The 20,136-nt window shown below is 62.4% G+C and overlaps 1 protein-coding gene and 1 non-coding gene across 15 annotated transcripts in view; both read left to right on the forward strand.

The window, feature by feature from the left end:
• The window catches only part of C25H7orf50 (chromosome 25 C7orf50 homolog), a 67,429-nt gene extending 47,293 nt beyond the window's left edge, over positions 1-20,136 (forward strand). For 8 of the 14 annotated variants that reach the window (XM_024984908.2, XM_024984910.2, XM_024984909.2 and 5 more), the window contains 3 exons: positions 14,905-15,071; positions 18,025-18,106; positions 18,909-20,131. In XM_024984908.2, coding sequence (XP_024840676.1) covers positions 14,905-15,071; positions 18,025-18,106; positions 18,909-19,109 — 450 coding nt within the window. In that variant the 3' untranslated portion in view covers positions 19,110-20,131. Of the gene's footprint in view, positions 1-567; positions 1,079-7,650; positions 7,730-14,904; positions 15,072-18,024 lie in introns of those variants that run through there. The other 6 variants (XM_059881330.1, XM_059881331.1, NM_001110078.2 and 3 more) reach the window with 6 other exon arrangements.
• On the forward strand, positions 10,992-11,069 carry MIR339A (microRNA mir-339a). The gene has a single exon (NR_031204.1). It is a non-coding gene; the product is annotated as a microRNA mir-339a (primary transcript).

Here is a 20,136-nt window from a genome sequence, read left to right on the forward strand (position 1 = left end):
CGCCCGCCCCGGGCCCCGTTCTCGCCCCGGCTCCGCTCTGGCCCCGCCCCGCCCACCCCGGGCTCCACCCTGGCCCCGCCCCCGAACCCGCCCACCCCAGGCTCTGCTCTGGCTCTGCTCTGGCTCTGAACCCGCCCTGCCCCGGGCCCCGCCCGGAGTCCCCCCACCCCGACCGCCTCCCGGGCCGCCGAAGGTCCGGCGCGCTCTCGGCTGAGGTCCGCAGGCGGGCCGGCTCGCTGAGTCAGACGCGCTCTAATCTGCAGGGGACAGACACCCCGCCCTCGAAGGTTGTAATCGGGGCCTGCCAGGCGCACCTGCTCCTCTGCCCCAAGTGTGTTTGCTGGCTCCACGCTCACCCCTTACTTCCTGGCTTGAGGAATTTCTTCATAAACAACTGGCCACAGGAAAACCATTTAAAGAGACAGTGCACTGTTTGCAGCCTAATTAATTCCGTAGCTGCTGCTCTAATTAGGTGTTGGAAAAGCGACAAGAACAAGGTCGTTTCCTCTGCTATAAGGCTTGTGCTGTAACTGCTCCTAGCAACGCGTTCTGGCTCCGGCGGTAAGAACATTGGTTTTGGACAACCCAGGTGTGCGGGTTGCAGCGCTAACGCAGGTTCTCTGTGGGACCAGGGGCTGACGGAGCAGGGAAATGAGCATCGCGGCTGAGGCTGGCCCTGGGTGGCGTCAGGGTCCTGCCTGCCGGGCTCAGGCCCCCTCCTCAGATTACCGGGCTTCACAGGACAGCTTCCTGACCACGGATCAGAGAGGGAAGCTGGGGGTCAGCTAGGGGACCAGATCGCCTCTCCCTCTGTCACAGCCGCTTGTAGAACCCTGGGGCCCCCACCCTCCCCTTGGCCCTGTTGCCATTACAGTAACCTGCTTCTCACCCCAGCGCCGTCCTTGTGGCAGTGGGTCGCCAGCTGTGGAGGACCGGCGGCACAGGTTTCTGTTCTGCGCCCTCAGAGCAGCCTTTCAAGGTGTATGAGCCACGTTTCACCAAGTCTGAAACTCCATCAGGGCTGCGTATACCAGAACTTTATGGACCATTACAAGGAAACAGTCTGATGCTGTCCATTGTAAGAAGCATGTTGATCTTAGAGTTGTTAAAGTGAGGAGCCATGCCTTACTGTGATGGAAGACAGTGCTCTCCTCTTTCTAAATCGTACTGAGGCTCAGAACTTAGGCAGGGTGCCCAAGGTCACACAGCAGAGAAGAGCCAGAATTTGCAGCCAGGTGGTCTTTGCTTTCTTAGGCCTTTGGATCCTTCTAGCAATGCGATTAAGGAGTGTTGTTACCTCCTTTTCTGAAAAGCCTTGGAGCCCAGAATTCCAAGCCAGAGACCCTAGGATGCCAGGGGTGCTCTGCACCTGGCAGAACTGTGATCCTAACTGGGGAGAGCAGGCCCTCTAAGCCTTGGGTCGCCCCACTGCCTTATCTGCAGAGAAAGACTTCCTTCCTCCACCACGCAGGCTCCTGGCCAGGGAGAATGGCAGAGTTTGTGCATGTCAGAGATCTTCAGAGTGGACCCACCCTCCAGCCAGGCTCAGATCAGCGTTCTGTAGCGGGGAATATCAACGCGCTCCGTGGGGCTCAGCTCTGTGGCCTGCTGCCTGCTGCTCCTGGGGCTCAGGCACGCCTGGGCTGCTGCACCATCCTGGGGGCAGAGCTGCGGGAAGCTGGTCCTGCTCCTGGGGTTTCCAGCTACATACCTAGGATTGACTTTTGAGAACCACGTGGAGTCAGCCTCCCCACTGTTTCTGGTGATGCCCGGGAGGAGCCGTCCTGTGCTCCTAGACCCCAGGCCTCTGCCATTGTAGCCGCACAGGCCGCACTTACAAGGCTGGTGCCCTGAGTGTGCGCCACACTGTGGATGAAGGGAGACTGCAGCCCGGCGCTCTGCTGTGGGATGGGAGGCGCAGCTGGCCCTCCCGCTTGTCCTGCACCAGCAGTGACCATGGGGGGCTGCACACCGGGGGCTCTGGGCTGCTGGTCAGGGGCTTGAGGGCCACCTGATGCCAGGGCCACCCCCTCTGTTGAGGCAGGAGGGTCTTCCTTTTGAAGATGCACCTTTTCAGAAATGGCACACCGATGGGGAAGTGTGATTCTCTGTGACATGTGAGTCAAGGGCAAGGAGTGTGTAAGTTCACCGGTTAGTTCTGAGTGTGACTTATGGAAAGGTCACGTGTTTTGACATCTCTGTGGCTCTGTTGCTGTAATGTCTTGTTGCTCAGGCCTGGGTCATTGTAGTCGACTTCGATGAGGAAGCCAGGGCGGGGGGGCCTGGAGGGACTGGGGTAAACGTGAGTGAACGGCTGGGCCCGAGGAGTCTGTGTGGCCGTCCTGGGTCATCCCCCTGTCGGTGCAGCTGCCTCACTACTCCTGGTCTGCATGACCTGCCGCCACCCCCTCACCCAAGTCCAGTCCCATTCGGCCTCTGTCGGCACCTCTCTGTCCTCCCTGGAAGCAGATCTCCCCATTCCTAACATGGGAAGCGCCGAGGGTGGGCCCACGCTGCACCTCTCCCTCTGTCACAGCTGCTGTAGAACCCTGGATCCCCCACCCTCCCCTTGGCCCTGTTGCCATTACAGTAACCTGCTTCTCAGCCCAGTGCCGTCCTTGTGGCAGTGGGTCGCCAGCCATGGGGAAGACCTGGGTGGGGAGACGAGCAGCTCTGACAGGTCAGTGCGCTGACCAGGCCCGGCCCGTAGGGGCCCCTGGCTGGCCCGAAGCAGGCGCTGAGCCAAGGCTCTGGGGGCGCCCAGGAGTCAGCAGCGGCTCCTGGCCCCGGCGCTCTGTCTGGCCTGAGGCTGATGGGCACCCTGCATGCCCAGCAGCCCTGGCATGGCCTTTGTGGCTTCTTAGGTCTGGAAGACACGGCCCCTCCCAGGAGCCCCAGGACCACCTAGTGGCGGCCGGGTGGGAGTGGGGGGCCTCTCTGGCTCTTAGGTGTTCCCGTCTGCGCGTCCAGAGGACCTTCCCCCGGTAGGTGGGCCCCCACAAGGACCCTGCTGGAGAGAGCCTGGCTTCCCCTGGGAAAGGCAGTCCTCCCCATGCCAGGATCCTGACTGAGACCTTAGGGGACAGTGGGTGGGGGTCTTCGTTTTTGCCCCCTAGGACCTGTCGAAATGAAGGTGGTTGGGGGAGGGGAGCTGGCAGACTCCCTTGCACAGGAAAACTTGGTCGGGCTCAGGACTGAGGCTGGGTGCCCACGCATTGGCCCCACTCCTTCTGCCCAGGATGGATGGCCGTCCGTCACTGAGCTGCGCACTGGATTTCAGGATGCAAGGCAACGTACAAAGTCAGCTGTGTTTCTGCGCATTAGCCGTGAGCGCTCGGGGACTGACAGTGACCATGGCAGTGCGGCGCTGTTGCCACCTGCCCGGCCCTGGGCTGGTTTCCCTCTCCTTGGGCCAGTGGTAACGTTGGGGTTTTCCAGGGAGCCCTCCTTGGTGCCTCTTCCTCCTCATTCTCTTTCCTAACCCCACGCAAGCAGCTCTGCCTGCCATCATCCAGGAGGCCATTGGGCCGCCAGCCTGGCTCTTGGGCCCAGGGGTAATGCCTCCTAGAGGGAGAGTGCCCCCTGGTGCTCTGGCAGGGTCTGAAGGGTGGGTGTGCATGCTTGGTGGGCAGCAGGGGGAGGTAACGGGGAAGGGTGCGGGCGCCTGTTGTGGCCCCTGGGAGCTTGGTAAGGATGGTGCCCCTAAGGTTGCCCCTAAGGCTTGGCAAGTGCCACTCTGGCAGGTTTAGAAATTTCCAAATGAATCTTTATTAGTGGTAAACAAAAAAGCAGTGACAGCGTGGTTTGATGGAGGGAGAGATATGTATCTGAATAGCGACCCAGAAGCTACCCCGTAGCAGCAACTTGATGTTTGACAGAGGTGCAAGAGTAAGTTAAAGGAGGAAAAAGGAGCTTCAGTGGAGAGTCCTGATGACAAACGGCGCTGCGGTAATAGGACATGCGGAGAGAAAGAGGTTCAGGTTCCTTGGGTCCTCCGTGTTGGCCGTCGTCCTGCTTGTAGACAGGCAGTTGTGTTTCTTCCTTTCCAGTCTGAGCGCCTTTGATGACTTCACTTCCTTGCTTTATTGCACAGGCTAGAACTTGCAGAGCTGTGTCGAATAGGGCCAGGAAGAATGGTCTCCTCACCCTGTTCCCAGCCTGCCAGGGGAGGGGGCCAGTCTGCGTGTTGTTTGCCACGTCGAGGAAGCTCCCCTCGTTACTGGTTTTCTGAGAATGCATGTCAAGAGCGGGTTTCGCACTGTGTCATGTGCTTTCCCCTGTCAGTGGACACGGTCATGTGATCCATCTTCTTTAGCTTTATAGATTGATTCTTGGATATTAAACCAGCCTGCATTCTCTGGAATAAGCCCCACTTGGTAACCGTGTATAATTCTTTTTATATTTTGCCGAATACAGGTTTTGCATTTGTATGTATGAGATTTTCATCTATATTTTTCTTTCCCTTTTTTTTTGGTACTATTTTTGTCTGATTTGGTATCAAGGGAACATTGGCCTCATAGAGCAAATTGGGAAGTGGTTTCTTTGCTTCCATTTTCTGGAAGAGATTGTGTAATTGGTGTTGACGCTTCTTTAAATGTCTCATAGAATTCCAGGGACCCATCTGGGCTTGGACACAGGTTTCTGGAGTCAGGCCTGCCATCACTTGTCACTTTAGTGACAGCCAGGGCTAGTGGGCGGCTGCACAGAAGCCTTCAGAAGTACTTTGCTTCCTCCTCTCGCAGACTCTGCTCCCCTCCCCCTACCCCACCGGGGGCTGGGGCTCCCCTCACACCCACACTCACAGTTCCCACCCGCCACCTGCCTCCACGCAGGCCTGTGGAAGCTTGTGGGCATCCCGGTGGGTGTTCCAACCCCCCTGTAGCATTTCCTGTGGATTCCACCGGGGCTTGGTTCTGGGAGGCAGTGAGGTGGCGTGCCCGGGAAATCGCAGTCAGGTCAGCCAGATGGTCTGCTTGGTGATGTCTGTGTCAGACGTGTTTATTCTTTCCTTAATGACTCAGAATGAGCCCCATGATCTTGGGGCACTGGCACCCTGGTTTTGAAAGCTTACTCTTACTGCCTCGAGGGAAGGGTTTGGTTGCACCTTCACGCTTCTAGAACTCCAGCTTGGCAGAGTTGTTCTGCCCCTGCTCCCCATGCCCCCAGCCATCCTGACTTTTCCTCTGCCTCCCGTGGGACCCTGTGCGCTACCCCTGCCAGGATATGGGCTTGCTGCACCCCTGGCCTGGGCCACCTCTCCCCCAAATATCCACGCACTGTGCCCTCACCTCCGAGTCTTGAGTGTCACCTTCCTGACGCCGTTTTCCTTGACCTGTGTCCTCCTATAACTGCTTTAAATTACAGAACGAAGATAAACCAGCTCCCTGTCTGTTGCACCTAATTTTCCTTCTTAACGTTATAGCCTTCCAGTGCAGCCTCCCTGCAGCCAGGTGTCTTGGTTCAGGCCGTCACAGAATACCATAGGCTGGGTGGCTCAGAAATAGCAGGTTTATTTCTCACACTTCTGGAGGCTGGAGGTCCGAGATCAGGGCACCGGCGGGTTTGGCGTCTGGTGGGCTCTCGTCCCAGATCTCCTCGCTGTGTACTCACTCTTATGGCGGGGAGCGGGGAGGAGCTCCATGGGTCTCTCTCATGAGGGCACCCATCCTGTTCAGGAGGCCCCCACCCTCACCATCTGATCACCCCCCCAAAGGCCCCACCCCCTAGTGCCATCACACGGGGTTGGGGTGGGTAGGAGTATAATACGGGGGTTCTAGGGGACTGGAGCTTGGTCTGAGGTAACAGGCATTTTCATCTGTTCTGGTCCCCACAGTAACCTTAGCACTTAGACTATCTGCTGTGAAGATGTTGCTTAACAAGTATTTGTGGAATGCTTCCAGGCCTGCGTGTACCCACCCTTCCTGACTGGGATCTGCTGGGCCAAGTTGGAGGGGTGGTTCGAGGGTCTCTGGAGCCCCTCAGGTGAGACCCAGTGCTTCTGCCAGAGTCACACGGTAGGCAGGCCTCTCGGCCATGCCATCCCACTCCACCAGCTGGACCTGGTCCACACAGGCCCCTTTCTCTCAGGGTTCCTACAGTGAGCCCCGGGGTGGTGAGTGTTGCCACACCTGTGCTGTCTGATGCAGGCTCGGGGTGGGCAACCGGGGGCAGCTCGACCGGGAGCACCTGCTGGGGATGAGTTTCACCTGCTCTCTGCAAGGCCCTGCAGGGACCCTGGGCAGAGGAGGGCCTGCGAAGGGGCTGGACAGGGAGCAGGCAGACGTGGCCCACAGCACACCCTTGACTTGTGTGCACGTGGAGGTGACGGGGGGCACGAGATGAGGGGTGGGCACAGAGCTCCTCCTAGACCGCACGTCCCCGGGTGCAGTGTCCTCGGTGGCCTCGGCCAGCTCCTCCTCCCCCACCCCAGGCCAGCTCTCTGCTCTTCCCGTTCTGTTCTCGCCTTTGTCCCAGTCTCCCACGGTGGCCCATTCGCGTCACCAGGACAAGCCCATGGGAGGAGACCAGATCAGGGGTTCTCGGGTCAGAGGACTGACACAGGAAGTGCAGAAGACCCCAAATGGAGTCCATTCCACGAAACCGGAGATCGTGAAAACTGGTTGTTTACATTTCCAAGCCTCAGTTTCCTTCTCCGTAAAGCGAGAGTACCGATGCACGCATCCAGGGATTGAACAGGATCACAGAGGTGAGACCTCCTAACACCGAGGCGAGACCTCCTAACACCAAGGCTGGGCTAGCAGCAAGCCCAGTCCTCTGTTCTGCTCCCCCGACCCAGCTCTGGCCCAGCCCTCTGTGATCCTGCCCCCACCGGCACCACCGAGCCCGCCTGTGTGTGGACCCGCCTTGGGTGGTGAGGAAACGGCCCAGAGGAAGAGCACAGAAAGACGCAGTCTTGGCTCTGGACCTTGGAGATCCTTATCAGGCCGGGAAGCTGGGATACCTACGCCCAAAGCGGGAAGCCCACACCCGCCAGCGCACAGCGAGGGGAATGAAGAAAGGCTGCCAGCACCCTCAGCAGCCAGGGCCAGCGTGTCCTCAGGCCAGGGGGTCCCCGAGCAGCCCCTGGACCCAGCCCCTCCTCCAGAGCGCACGCGGGCAACTAGGAAGGCTGGCCTGCGGTGTTGTCTCGGGGGCAGGGTTCCTGCATGCATCGACTCTGCAAGCCTCCACTGAGCACCTGCTTTTTGTCAGTCCCGGTGGTGGGCAGACACATCCCCACCCCCGGGCAGCTCACAGTGTGCGGGTCGAGACACTGATCAGAGGACTCCAGGGTGAGTTCAGTGGGTGAGGCAAGAAGGCCTCCCTGAAGCTGGGGGCTGAAGTGGCGCTCCAGTCCGCGGGCAGGACCCAGCCTGTGGTCGGCGCGCGTGCGTCCGAGGTGACTGCACCGCGTGGTCTATCTGCTCCCCTGTGCGCCCCGCCAGGGGGCCGGGCCCCTGTGCACTGACGGGAGCTGGCCTCTAGACTGTTGCTCCGGGCCTGTGGCCCTCGGCCCCGCCCCGCCCCGCCCACGCGCCCCGCCGCGCTTGCGTCACCGCCCACGCGCCAGGAGCCCCGCCTTCGCGCCCCGCCGCGTCTGCGTCACCGCCCAGCCGGCTGGATCTGGTTCCAGCCGAGCCCGGCCGGCCTGACATGCGCAGTGCGCGGGGGCTGCGGCGGCCAGGAGGCGCCGCGCTCTCGGCTACACTTGGCGGCCGGGGAGCCGGAGGTCAGTGCTCGGGGTCGGGAGGGGGCCGTGGGGGGTTCGGGGGCTCGTCCCGCGGGGCGGGGGCGGCGCCCTGCGGACCGCGGACTCGGGGCCGAGGCCCAGCCGGCCTGGGCGCGCTCGTCGCGGAGCGGGCCCGGGCCCCGAGCTGCGCCTCGGCCCGTACCCCTGCCGCCGAGGCCTAGGGCCCGCTGCCCCCGCGCGAGTTCCGGGACCCCGCGCGTCTTCTCGCTCTGCCGGCAGGCGGCGTCTGCACCGCGCCCCCCGGGCTGTCCCCTCGTGGGGCCCCGCACTCGGGCCTCCGGCCTCCGTGGCCCCGCGAGGCCCGCCCCCGCAGCGTTAAATGTCAGGGCCTGGGGGCGGAACCCGCCGGAGCATTTACCGCTTTGCTTGCGAAATCGCTTGGGTATGAGTAACTGGTTACTTGGCTCTGTGACGTTTTTTTAATTCATTGTTACACTCAAGAATTCTTGGAAAGTGAGAAAAAAAGCCAGCCAGTAGTTCCCTAGTGTTTTGAAGTGATGGGGGAAATTACATTTAACAAGCGAAGTGATGAGGTAGTAACGTGCTTTCTTTTGTCTTTTTCCCCGAACAGTCCTCATTCTGGTGCCTGGAGGGCCACCGGGCCCCCCAGAGGCCCGGGTGGAGGGGTCCGCACTCGGCCCTGGTCGTGCAGGCTTCTCTCCGAAGGGCCCGGGGCTCGGGAGCCGCTGAGGAGGACTGTCCAGAGCCTGCTGGGTCGCCGCGGGGCGGAAACGTGATCGAAAATCCTGTGCAGAAACGTGGGGCTTTGCTTTGAGGGAAGCAGTGTCGGAGTGGGAACCTGTGCTCGGGCCCACCTCGACTGCGCGGGGAAGAGGTCTTGTACGCATTTCTTAAAATGAGTCTGGTTTTCCTTTAAACGACAAGATTAGGGCTGCCAAACTAGGAACAACTTGGCCGATTTTTCGGGAGTAGCTGGGAATGACGCTTGACGTTTCACCCAGCTCTACCGGTGCTGACTGTTCTGCCGGAACAGTGTTTCCAGGTTAAACGCAAAATGCAGCCTGAACCCCTCGCGGGCCTCACGTCTACAAAGATGAAAGGGCAGCGGACTCTGTAGGGCCGAGGCGGGCGGAGCCGTGGCCAGCGGAGCGCAACGGCTTCTTTGAACATTGGCAGTGGAGTCCGGGTGACCTTTGCCTTCCGATAGCTGGGATGGCCCACGTTAGTTAGGCTGTTGACTGAGCAGAGGGCAGCGGGGCTGCAAGCCTGTGTGGGCCTCCCAGTAGTGAAGGTTTCAGGGAGGGTTGTACATTACCCTCGTTCCTAAAAGCCGAGGAAGGCCCACGGGGCAGTGCACCGCATGGACATAAAAGCTCCTGCAGAGGACGGCTGATGCAGGCGTGCTCCCTGGATATGGGTGAGATCAGCCTAGAAGCCTGGCCGAGATTCTGGGAAGCGATGACGTTTGGGGGTTCATGAGGATGCCTGCCCCCTGTAGCTGGGAGGGGCTGTGGGAGAGGAAGGGGGGCAGGCAGCCTCTCCTGTCCTTAAAAGGCCCTGAAGCCTGGGTGAGGAGCCAGGTTTCCCCCGTGAGTCAGTAGACGCAGGCGGCTCCCGCTAAACCCTGTGAGAGGACTCGCTGGCCCAGCTCACCGGGGAGCCCGTGGCCTCTGGAGGCGGAGTTGCCCCCAGACTTGGAGCTGACGATGGGGCCTCACCTCAGCCCTGCCTGGGAGGGCTGGGGGTCTTCCCGACACCGCGTGTTGTGTGCTCTGCGGCAGCTCTGCCGAATCCCCGGGGACCATGTGGGCCTGCACGCAGCGCCCTGGGGGGCAGGTGCTGGGTGCAGCAGGTGACCCGTGTCCAGGCCCTGGGCCTCGCGGGGTGGTGCTGCCCGTCTATGTGCCTGCCAGCGGGCATGATGCTCACTGCCCCCACTGGCTGACCGGTGGGGGGAGGGGGGCTTGTTTGCATTTTCGTTGCACTTGGCTCTCCTGTGACAAGTCCCGGAGGGCTCCCCCATCCCCCACGGCTCCTCCCCAGCGTGGGGAGCGGGGGGTCCTGCCTCCCAGCCCTCCCCCAAAGCTCTATCCTGGCTTTGCTCCCTTGTCCATTCACGGGCAGGAGCAGATGGACGGCCTTTGGAAAGGTAGAGTGAGTGAAGTAGCATTTGCAGCATTTTAGGATTTTCTGTTTCCGGAAATTGAATCTGGTCTTTATAAACAGGGTTTCCGTCTCAGGGGGTTCATACCAGGCCTCCCCTTGGACACGGGTTGGGGTTCACAGTCTGTTCTGGCTGGGACACCACCACCACCACCCCACTCCTGGCCAGAGGAAACCAGAAGGTGGTCCCAGCACAGCCTTGGGAGGTCCCTCCCCCCACCCCCGCCCCACCCCCAGCTCATGCAGGCTGAAGCTCTGGGGGCCTTGAAAGGACTTGTCCGGCTGGTCACTGGCTCCCTGGCTTCGGCACCCTGGTCTGTGTATCCTGTGTCTTCTGGCTTTTCTCGTGCATGTGGACATAAACGTTCATTTTAATTTTGGGGTCACAAGAAAAGCAGAATGAAAGTTAAGTCTGTGATCCCTGGTGCCCCCAGCCCGCTGAGTGTGCCTCCAGGCTCAGAGCCTTGGTTCCGAAGCTGGTCTCTGACAAGGGCCAGTGTCTCCCACCCAGGTGGAGAGCAGGTCCTGCTTGCGGCGAAGGCCGCAGGGTTTGAAAAGTTTAATGTGAAAGACCCTCCCCAGAGCCCTGGCTTGTCTGGGAGGGCCGTCAGTCCATGGCTATGTTGAGACCCCCGAAACCCTCCCCTGTTCCTCTAACTGAGGAGCTGGTCTTGTGCAGGATTTGTGTGTGTGTGTAAAGAGGATCTGATGTGTTTGTCTTACTGTCCGAGCCCTGTGCAGAAGAGGCTGGAAGGGCAGGGGTGGGCTTGGAAAGGGGACACCCTTCCTAGGGAGAGCCCAGGGCCCTATGAGGTGTCAGAGCTGGAGACTTGGGCTGGGCCTGGCGGGGTCTGAGTGCGGGCTCCGTCTCACCGGTTCGGGGCTGACTGGGTCTTAGCGTTTCCTTCCACTGTACATCTTGCCAGTCGATGAGAGCGGCCCCGGGGTAGGGGGCTGCGGGGCGGGGGGCAGGGACGTCTCACCGTGTCCCCTCGTGTTCCTGCGCCGGATGGGTTGATGACGCAGGGAGGCCGTGTGCTGTAATCTGGTCTGGTTCCCTCACCTGAAGGCCCTGCAGCGTCCGGATGGAGGGCCCAGCTCCGAGGGCCGCCCAGCTGGGGCAGCCGCTGTCCCTGTCCTCCAGGAGCTCACTTGGTCCGGCCGTGCGCTCCTCGAGGCCAGAGCCCGTGTCTGCTTCCCGCCAGCACCAGCGCCTCTGCAGGGCCAGGACCCACGGCAGCCCTGCGTCCTGTGCTTCCTAAAGTTGTTTGGAATTGTTTTAACCAGGGCACTGCAAATAAAAGAAGGGCAAACAGCACTTTCTGAATCAGCAAAGGTCACTCAGCATCACGCTTTGGGGGAATGAGCCCGTAAAGAACCCAACGGTTTGTACCAGCATTTTGTATTTTTAGGGGTAACTGAAATATCTGTATCTCCCGTGTTTCTGCTGTGAGTGTGTAGGGAGGCTGGGTGGAGGGCTCGTGGCGTCTGTTGCCGTCCAGGTTTTATAATTTCAAAATACAAAGTTTTATTAAAGTACCGTAGGAAACACTCTCTCTTGTTCTTTATTTTCGGAAAAGGAAAGTAATTGGCTACTGCGAGTAGCGCTCGGTCACTCAGTCGTGTCTGACTCGGTGAGGCCCCGCGGACTGTGGCCCACCAGGCTCCTCTGTCCCCGGGATTTCCCAGGCAAGGACACAAGTGGGTTACCATTTCCTCTTCTACATTGCGAGTTACCCTTTTGAGTTTTAATAATTGCAGTAACGCATCTGGTGAAAGTTCAGTTCTCAGAGTGGAGCAGTGTCCCCTGGGAGCTGCAGACAGGGACGGGGCTTCCTGCCCGGGATGCCCGGCTTCAGACCGGAAGGAAGAGTGGGCTGTATGGCCTGGGGAGGCCCCCGGCCTGCAGCCCTGAGCTCTGCGAGAGGAGGCAGGGCTCCGGGCCTTGGCGATTGTTGGACAGAGAGAGACCTGTGGTTGAGGAGCACTCCAGACTCTGAGCAGTTCTGGAGAGTTGTGCCCTTTGGGGTGCTGTCCGGCCTGTGGGCAGACAGCCGAGCAGAGGACTGGACTCTGCCGCCCACACACACAAACACACCAGGGTCACTGTGACTGTGACCCCAGCCTTCACACCGGGGCGAGGTCTCGCCTTACAGCTCAGACCTGGTTCAGGCTCATATGTTACTGACAAGGACTTTTAACACACCTTTCCAGTTTACTGATTGTGTGGGGTTGGTTGAGAGGTTTCATCCAGACAGAGCATGTGGGTTATGGGCTAGTGGAGAGGTTTCACCGGGACACAGCATGTGGGTTATGGGCTGGTGGGTGTGGGTGCTGCCTTGCAGCTGGCCGGCCCCCACCCCAGCCTCCCCTGCCCCTATATCAGTGGTCAGCCAGGAGCAGCCCCCTTCCCGCCGAAATCCCACTTGGGGGGCACGTCCTGCTGGCCCAGCCGAGTCCAGGCACCTACGGGTGCTGGCGGGGCAGGGGAGCTGGACCCCTGGGCTGTGCTGTTAACAGCACGAGGCTTCTGGGGCCCATGTGGGTGATGGGCACTGCCGTCCCCCCACCGGGTCGGCCCACCCCAGGGCCCCCCAGCTCCTGAGAGTTGCTGGAGAGATCTCACCCCCACTCCCAGTGGGGCCACAGCCCCACCGTGAGGCCTGGGGGGTGGCTTGAGACCAGAGGCGGGCCCAGGCAGCTTGGGATCTCTTGAGAGTCTAAGGAAGAAGAGCCCGCCAGGCCCGTGCCAATCCGAAGCCATGGTGTAACCCATCAGCATGACATGGCGAGGGCCCACAGCACAACCCCCACTCAGGCCTTCCCAGCTGACCGTTGCTTGGCCCCTCTTCAGACCCGGGACCCTCAGGGTGGAGAGGCAGACTCCCTACCCCCTTCCCAAACATCAGCGCCTCTGGACGAGAGCCGACAGAGGGTCCAGGCTCCGGTGGGAACCCCTGTGTGTGGTCTGGGAGGCTGAGGTGGTCCAGGCACCCCACATGGTGGGACCTGAGAGGCCCCAGGGAGCTACACTGACTGGCTATCTCCACATGCACACGGAACTCCAGAAAGCCTCCCCTGAGCGTGGCACGGGATCAGGGTGCAGGAGGGCCACAGAGAAGGGACCCTGACCCAGCTAGCAGACCCCTCTGCCCTCCTGGATCTGTGCTGGGCCTGCCAGCCTCCTTGTGGCTGAAGACTCTGCTCCCCAAGGTGGAGGGAAGGGAAGAATGGCTGGAAGAAGCCTATTTGTAACCAGGACCCTTGGCCACCTGAGTGTGGGCAGCGTGCCAGCCTTCCGTGTGTACTGATGGAGGAGCAGTTGGACCCTTCAGGCCCCCCACTGCCCCGGCCTCCTGGGAGTGCCTGGGTCCATGTCCCGCCCTCCCAGATCCATGCTGGCTCACATCCTGCTGCTGCTCTGCAGTGGGGGCCAGGTCCCCTGCCAGCCTCCTTCCTGCGCCCTCCATAGGGACAGCGGCACCTCGGGCCATCACGGGGCCCACGGGGCTCCCCACGAGCCCTCGGGGATGGGCACCCAGCTCCATTCCCGCCAGGTCTCTGATGAGGGCGTCTCCTCTGGCCTGGGGGCAGCAGCCAGCACCCCGTGAGATCAGATGGGTGGCCGGGGCCCCCATGTCCTAGGAGACCTCCTCCTGTCCCTTCCCTGACCTGCCCGACCTGCTGGCCTCCCTCAGGGCTGAGTGTTGGCCCGTCCCCAGGACCTTCCCCGGGACTTGGGGCTCAGTGGCCAGTGTGATGCCCCCTATGTGGCTCAGAGGGGCCAGGCTTCCTGTGTCCTTCAGTGTGGGCTTCTCCATGAGCCTGGGGGTATCTCCTAGACCCCAGCCCACTGCACTTTGGATCTGCGACAGCATAGATGGGCCTGGAGCCCATAGTGCTGGAATAAATCTCTGTGATTTCACACACGTGGGATCTGCGACACAAGCAGGCAAGCAGGAGGATGCAGAGGGCAGGGTGGTGGCTGCAGATTGGGGAGGCAGGGGTAGGGTGGCGCGGTAGGAGGGTCAATCCCAGGGGGCAGATGGAAGCCAGAGGGCCAGTGGTGAGTGCTTCCCAGGCGGCGCTAGTGGTAAAGAACCAACCTGCCAATGCATGAGTCCCTGGGTCGGGAAGATCTGGAGGAGGGCATGGCAGACCACTCCATTGCTCTTGCCCAAGAATCCCATGGACAGAGGAGCCTGGCCGCGTACAGGCCATAGGGTTGCAGAGTCAAGACACTACTGAAGCAACTTAGGGTCCTCAGAAGCAGGAACTCACGTAGTGTTACAAGCCAGTGTTACTCCAGCGAAGAATGTGCTGTTGTAAAAATCTGATTTTATTCCGTCAGCAGGAATCTGGCCGTGACTGGTGTTGGTGTTTTAGGCACGGATATGATTCTTAAAGCGCGCACGCGCCCTGGGGCAGCCAGGTCGGGGCCCTGCTGTCCTGTCCTCCGGCTGTTCTGGAACCTGCCCCCACCCCAGGGAAGGCGCCTCCTGTGCCGGTGGCGGCGTGTCTCACGTCAGGGCTGCCGGGAGTTACAGGGTGCAGCCCTGAAGCTCCACACAGGCGGGTAAACCCCAGCTGATTCCAGGAGAAGGCGGGAGCAGCTGGGGAGAGCATCTCTCTTGTTTTAGAAGATTCCGGAAGGAGCGGGTGTGGCGTGGGAGCAGAAAGGGTGTCAGGGGTTGGCATCTAGGAGGACCCTGCCTGCCAGAGGCCCCACTGTGCCTCACTTTCTGGGGTGCAGGCTCTAAACATGGGGGTGTGCGGGGGCAGCGCCCAGGGCTCCGAGCCTGCACCCCACTGAAGTCGCCGAGTCAGCTTCCGGGGAGGTCCGGCAGTGCGGGGTGGGGCGGGTTGCATCACAGCCCTGGCGCCCCCGCCCCTCATGCTGCCCTCAGGCCTGGGGGGCGGTCCTTGCAGGCACGTGCAGCTCCCCCAGGTCCGGGGCAAAGGGGCCTTGGGGGTCCCAGATCCTGTGCTGCCCCCTCCCGACGCCCTCACGGCGGTCCCTGTGCTTTTAGGGGTCCGCGTCCCCGTCCCCGGAGGAGCAGAGGGTCCTGGAGAGGAAGCTGAAGAAGGAGCGGAAGAAAGAAGCACGGAGGCGGCTGCGGGAGGCGGGCGTCGCTGCGGCTCCAAGCCCAGCAGTCAAGCGCTCAGGGGCCGCTTTGGCCCTGGAGTACCTGTGCAGGTGAGTGGGGTCGGGGCGCTGGGCCTGCATCTCATCAAGGAAACGAGGTCAAGCGAGCACCGGACAAGATGGTGGTCTCAGGGTTTCCTTGAAAGGCTCAGGGGCACATGGTGGAGGTGGCGTCTCAGTGCCACCGTCGGCCGTCACCCCATCACCACCCCGTCACCCCATCACCACCCCTGTCACCACCATGTCAGCCATCTCTGTCCTTCGGCGTTCCCACCCTTAGCATCGTTACCACCCCCACCGTCACACACACTGCACGCTTCCCTCCAGGAACTGTTCTTTCGTGGGATCCTGGACACCCAGCCAGGAACTGGGGTTGGTGGCCCGGAGCCAGTTCAGGAGCAGGGCTGCTGGGGGCCCTTGGGGCGGTCTGGGAGGGCAGACAGGCCTGCGCATGTGTGCAGAGTGAACCCAGAGGTCGGCCAGGAAGGGCGCCGTGCAGACAGTGGGATTCTGGAGCCGCCTTCTTAGAAGGAGCTGCTTTGCCCAGGCTCCCTGGGGCTTGGTATAGGGCAGAATCCTCCCCATCCCTAGACAGGGCTGAGCCCTGGGAGTCAGTTGCAGGGCAGCCATTCCGTTCACCTCCGCTCCCCTCCCCTCTCCTTCCCTTTCTTTTCCCCTCCTTTGGGGAAATGCTAGAGCCTGGGGACCCCGCCCTGGGCCTGGGCAGGGCTCACATGCCCCTGTTGGACAGATTGGGGCCTGCCTTCCCCCCAGCCCATCAGAGCCGGGCACAAAGTGGGGGCGGGGAGCCTTGGCCCTGCTGGGATTCCTCGCGGGGCGGGGGCACGCTCCCCACTGAGACTTGCCTGCTGCCTGTAGGAAATCCACCTTCAGCCACCAGTCCTCGCCCTGCAGTGACCACCCTTGACCGTGTGGAGCCCAGGGGGCAGGAGCCACCTGGTGGAGCAGCCTTCCCTGACCCTGGGCCTGGGCTGTTCTCTGCGAGGTGGAGGGTGCCATTGGGACCGGGCCCCTCCTTTACACCTGGTCCCATCCAGGCGCTTCCACCTGCAGCAGCAGCCACAGACTCGGGGCCCACTGGCACTTGGGGGCAGCTCTGAAGATGGTGGTCCCAGGGAGCAGGCGGTGGACCCACCCTCGATCCCTGGAGGACCAGCTTCCAGTGGTCGCAGGAGACTCCTCACTCCTGGGCCCTGCCCCATGGGTGGCACCTGAACTGGCCTCTGCTCGTCTGGGAAGAAAGAGCATCCTCGTGCGGGCTGCTCACGGGGCGGCAGCCTCTCTGGGAGGTCGGGCTCAGCCCTTACTGCCCCCCCCACATGCACACAAGAGCCAGTGCGTCCTCCCTGCTGACCTCTGACCTCACTGCAATCACACAGATCCTTCATCTGCAGGTCCTCCCCCACCGGGGGCCCCGGGTCACTGGGGCGATGTTCACGTGGCCCCGGTGTGTCTGCGAGCTGCCTCTGGGTTTCTTTGGGGCCCCACACTCCCAAGGCCCCAGCCCAGTGCCCAATTCTCCCCGAGGACAGGGCATCTGGAGCCAGTTCAATGCCCCCAGACCCTGGAGCCACCTCTGGGGCCCCGCTGACCACACGGGCATTGAGTTGACCGTCAGGGAGGAGGCATTGCTTTGGGCAGACACCCTGCTTGTCCACGCCAGCAGTGAGGGGACAGGGCCGGTGGAGCCCCAAACCCTCTGACTTCTCAGGAGGGACCCTGAGACGCGGAGGGAAGTGAGGTTTTCAGGGGAGGTGAATGGGCCAGGGCGCAATGGGGGTGGAACCACAGGTTGGGGGCGGGGTGGGTGTTCTTTTTCTTAAAGGCCTATCAGCTGTAGCAGGAGGCAAACCCCTCCGGGAGGAAAACTCTGTAGAGTGGGGGATGCAAGGGGGTGGCCCCCACAGCAGGCGCGGCCAGCGGGCTGGCGGGCGGGGAGGGCGGGCAGCCTTCCCGCGGACCTGCTGGGAAGGCGGCTCACGGGGGCCCCGCCAGAGGGCGCTACGCTGCGGGGATCTTGCCCTCCACCCGAGAGTCGCGTGTCTCTGTGTGACTGTGTCCCCCTGGGAGGGAAGCGCAGGGGAGGGCCCTCCACTGGCCCAGGTGGACGATGAGAGGTGGCTCCCTGATCACCACCATTGGAGAGGTCCCAGGGCAGCGGGGCCCCCTCTGGGTGGCCCACACGGGCCTTCCCCCACCCCCAGTCGTGCCAGCAGAGGAGTGCGAGGGGATGGTGGGGGACCGCTGAGTCCCTGGTCTGGTGGCCCTTCCTTGGGCCGCTTCTAGGCCGCAGCCGGGCCCGCGCGCCCCTGTGGGTGCGGAAGGCTGAGCGGGGCCCTGTCTCGGGTGCACGCGTCACGGGGTCCTGCAGCCAGGGAGTCGCCCTCCGCCCCTCCCACGCAGCGGGCAGCACCGTGCCCCAGACCTCCATCCGCCTTGGGGCCCCCCAGACCTCCATCCGCCTCGGGGCCTCCGTCCCAGCGTTCGGGCCTCCCCTGGGCTCTGGGTCGGCCTAGGGTCTGCCCAGTGTCCTGGTCACCCGGGGGCGAGCGCATCCAAGGCCACGGGGAGCCCCGCATGGCCCTCGAGGTCGAGGGGTCCTGGCTGCTCCCTGTCTCCCCTTTCCCATCCTTCAGGTCAGGAAGGCTGTGCCTGCCCCCCTGGTAATCCGGGTGACCCTGCCTCATCCGTGTGTCTAGAAGAAGGACCGAGTTTGTTAAATTCAGTGTATTCCCGTTAGAATCATAAAACAGTGGCCACGCAAAGCTGAAAGTGGCCTTGTGCCCCCTGGGCCTGATATCCCGGCCGAGGGCCCCCAGCAGGCGAGCAGAAACCTGGCGGACACCTCTGCGATTCCGCGCCCCCACCCCCACCCCGGCTGCCCTCCCTGGCAGGATCCTCTGCAGACGCCCTGGCCCTCATCAGGGAGAGGCCGCCGGCGTTTCCCCTTCGGGACCTGAGCCGCCCTGTCCTTGCTCCCCAGCTGGGCCCAGAAGCGCGAGGACTGGAGGTTCCAGAAGACGAGGCAGACCTGGCTGTTGCTGCATATGTATGACCGCGATCAGGTGTGTGCGGCTCCTCCCCCGGGGGTGGGGAGGCCTGTACACAGTCAGGGGCCAGGGGAGGCTGGTGCACACCCAGGAGACTGAGGTGCGGTCAGGCCTCTCCGTGATGGAGGGGAAGGTCCGGCTGGCAGCGCCTGCTTGGGCCACACTGGGCTCGGCCTCCCTCCAGGGGTGGGCAAGTCCTCCCCTTCCCGTGGCCTGTCTGTGTTAGGAGGACAAGGAATCATGGAGCTCATGGAGGCCGTGTGGGAGAACCCCGCTGAGCCCTCCGTCTTCCAGAGATGAAACTGGGCTCAGAGGGAGGGACCCCTGGGGGTCGGGGACAGAAGGCTGCCGGCTTTGCCCAGCAGCTGGACTGAGCCATGGGGCTCCGGGCTCCCAGCGCGGGAAGCGGCTGCCACTCCAGGAAGGCCGCGGTCTGTGTGCTTGGAGGTCCGGTCCCCTCTGCCCCGCCACGGCTCCTCTGCGGTGCGCATCTCCGACGATGGGGCATCCACCAGGCAACGGTCCCGCCATCTCTGCAGAACCGCGCTGGCCCGGGACCTGCCCTCATCTCTTCTCTGACCTGACCCGCCCGGCCCCGCGTGCTCACAGAGGGCAGCTGCGTGGCACTTGTGTGCCTGGCATGGTGGGCCGGGCGTGGCCGGTCCACGGTGGCTTGACCCCTGATTCCTTCAGTGACGGGCGCGTGCCTGGGGGCTGCTTTGAGCTGGGGCAGCTGCCGCGTGTCTCGCGCTCCCTGCCCCTCAGTGACCCTGTCCGGAGCCTCTCTGTCTCCTGACACCTCCCCGCCCCGCCGCAGCCCCGCCGTGGACTGAGAGCTCCGCGTCAGCCTAGACGCCCCCGAATTTGGACAGGCTGTAATCCGTTTCTGTGGAGCTGTCGTATCCACCGTGACGAGCATCAGAGTCATCCCGGTTATGAGGGGCTCCACCGGTGGGGACGTCAAGGGCCGCCTCTGCGTGCAAGGGACAGGGTGGAGACTTCCGTGGAGGAGTTCTGAAGTCTGTGGGGCGCCAGCCGCTTCTCAGGTGGACCCCAGCTCCTGTTTCAGCCCCGCCCTTGTTCCTGCTTCTAGAAGAGCTGCGCAGCGGCTAGGGGTCGGAAGGGGCTGAGCAGGACTCCTGGGTCTCAGCCTAAACTTCCTCTTCCTGAGACCGGGCACCCTCATCCATCTCCACCCCAGAACGCTGTCAGCCTTTTCCTGGATTCTCTTTGTCCCAAGAGAGTTCTCTCTCTAAAAATGATCTGCCTACTGTTAGCAGCGTTTCAGAGGGCCAACGTCTGCCAGCCCCTGGAGCGTAAGGAGAGCCTGTGCGGGGAATGGGGCCGCCGTCTGGGAGCCTGGACACTCAGTGTCTCCGAGCTCCACCCGCCGGCCCTGACGACATTCCCGCCCCTTCCAGGTCCCTGACGAGCACTTCCCCGCCCTGCTGGCCTACCTGGAGGGGCTCAGGGGCCGCGCCCGAGAGCTGACAGTGCAGAAGGCGGAGGCGCTGATGCGGGAGCTGGACGAGGCAGGCGCCGGCGCCCTGCCTCCCGGGGGGACCCAGCGCGCCCGGCAGGTGCTGCAGCTGCTCTCCTAGCGGGTGGCTTGGGGGCACCTGGGCCCAGTGGACCCCAGCGAGGGCAAGGGCCCTGCGCCCTGGAGGGCCCGCCTCTCTCTCTCTCGATTCCTCGACCAGGGACTCTTTAGAGGGGATGACGAATTACCTCCTCCACGGTAGAACGAGGTCACTCTGAAATGACCTGGTCTCCCGGTGGCCCGCAGGCTCCCACGGACGGTGCTTTTTTCGGGAAATGTCTTATCTTTCTACCAGGACTATCCTAGAGGTCAGAGCTGGCCTTTCCTGTCAGCTGCGGCCCATCCGCGTGGGGGCGTGGCCCCCTCCTCCATCTGATGGTCCCTCCTGTGCCTCTGCTTGGCCACCTGCCTGCCTTCGCTGACGGCCGGGCTGGGGTCCATCGTGCCTACCCCTGGCTGTATTTCAGTAAAAACAGGCCCCTGGGGGCCATGGCTCATCATGTGA

Source organism: Bos taurus, chromosome 25 (genome assembly GCF_002263795.3).
Source record: "Bos taurus isolate L1 Dominette 01449 registration number 42190680 breed Hereford chromosome 25, ARS-UCD2.0, whole genome shotgun sequence".
NCBI classification, from domain to species: Eukaryota; Metazoa; Chordata; class Mammalia; order Artiodactyla; family Bovidae; genus Bos; species Bos taurus.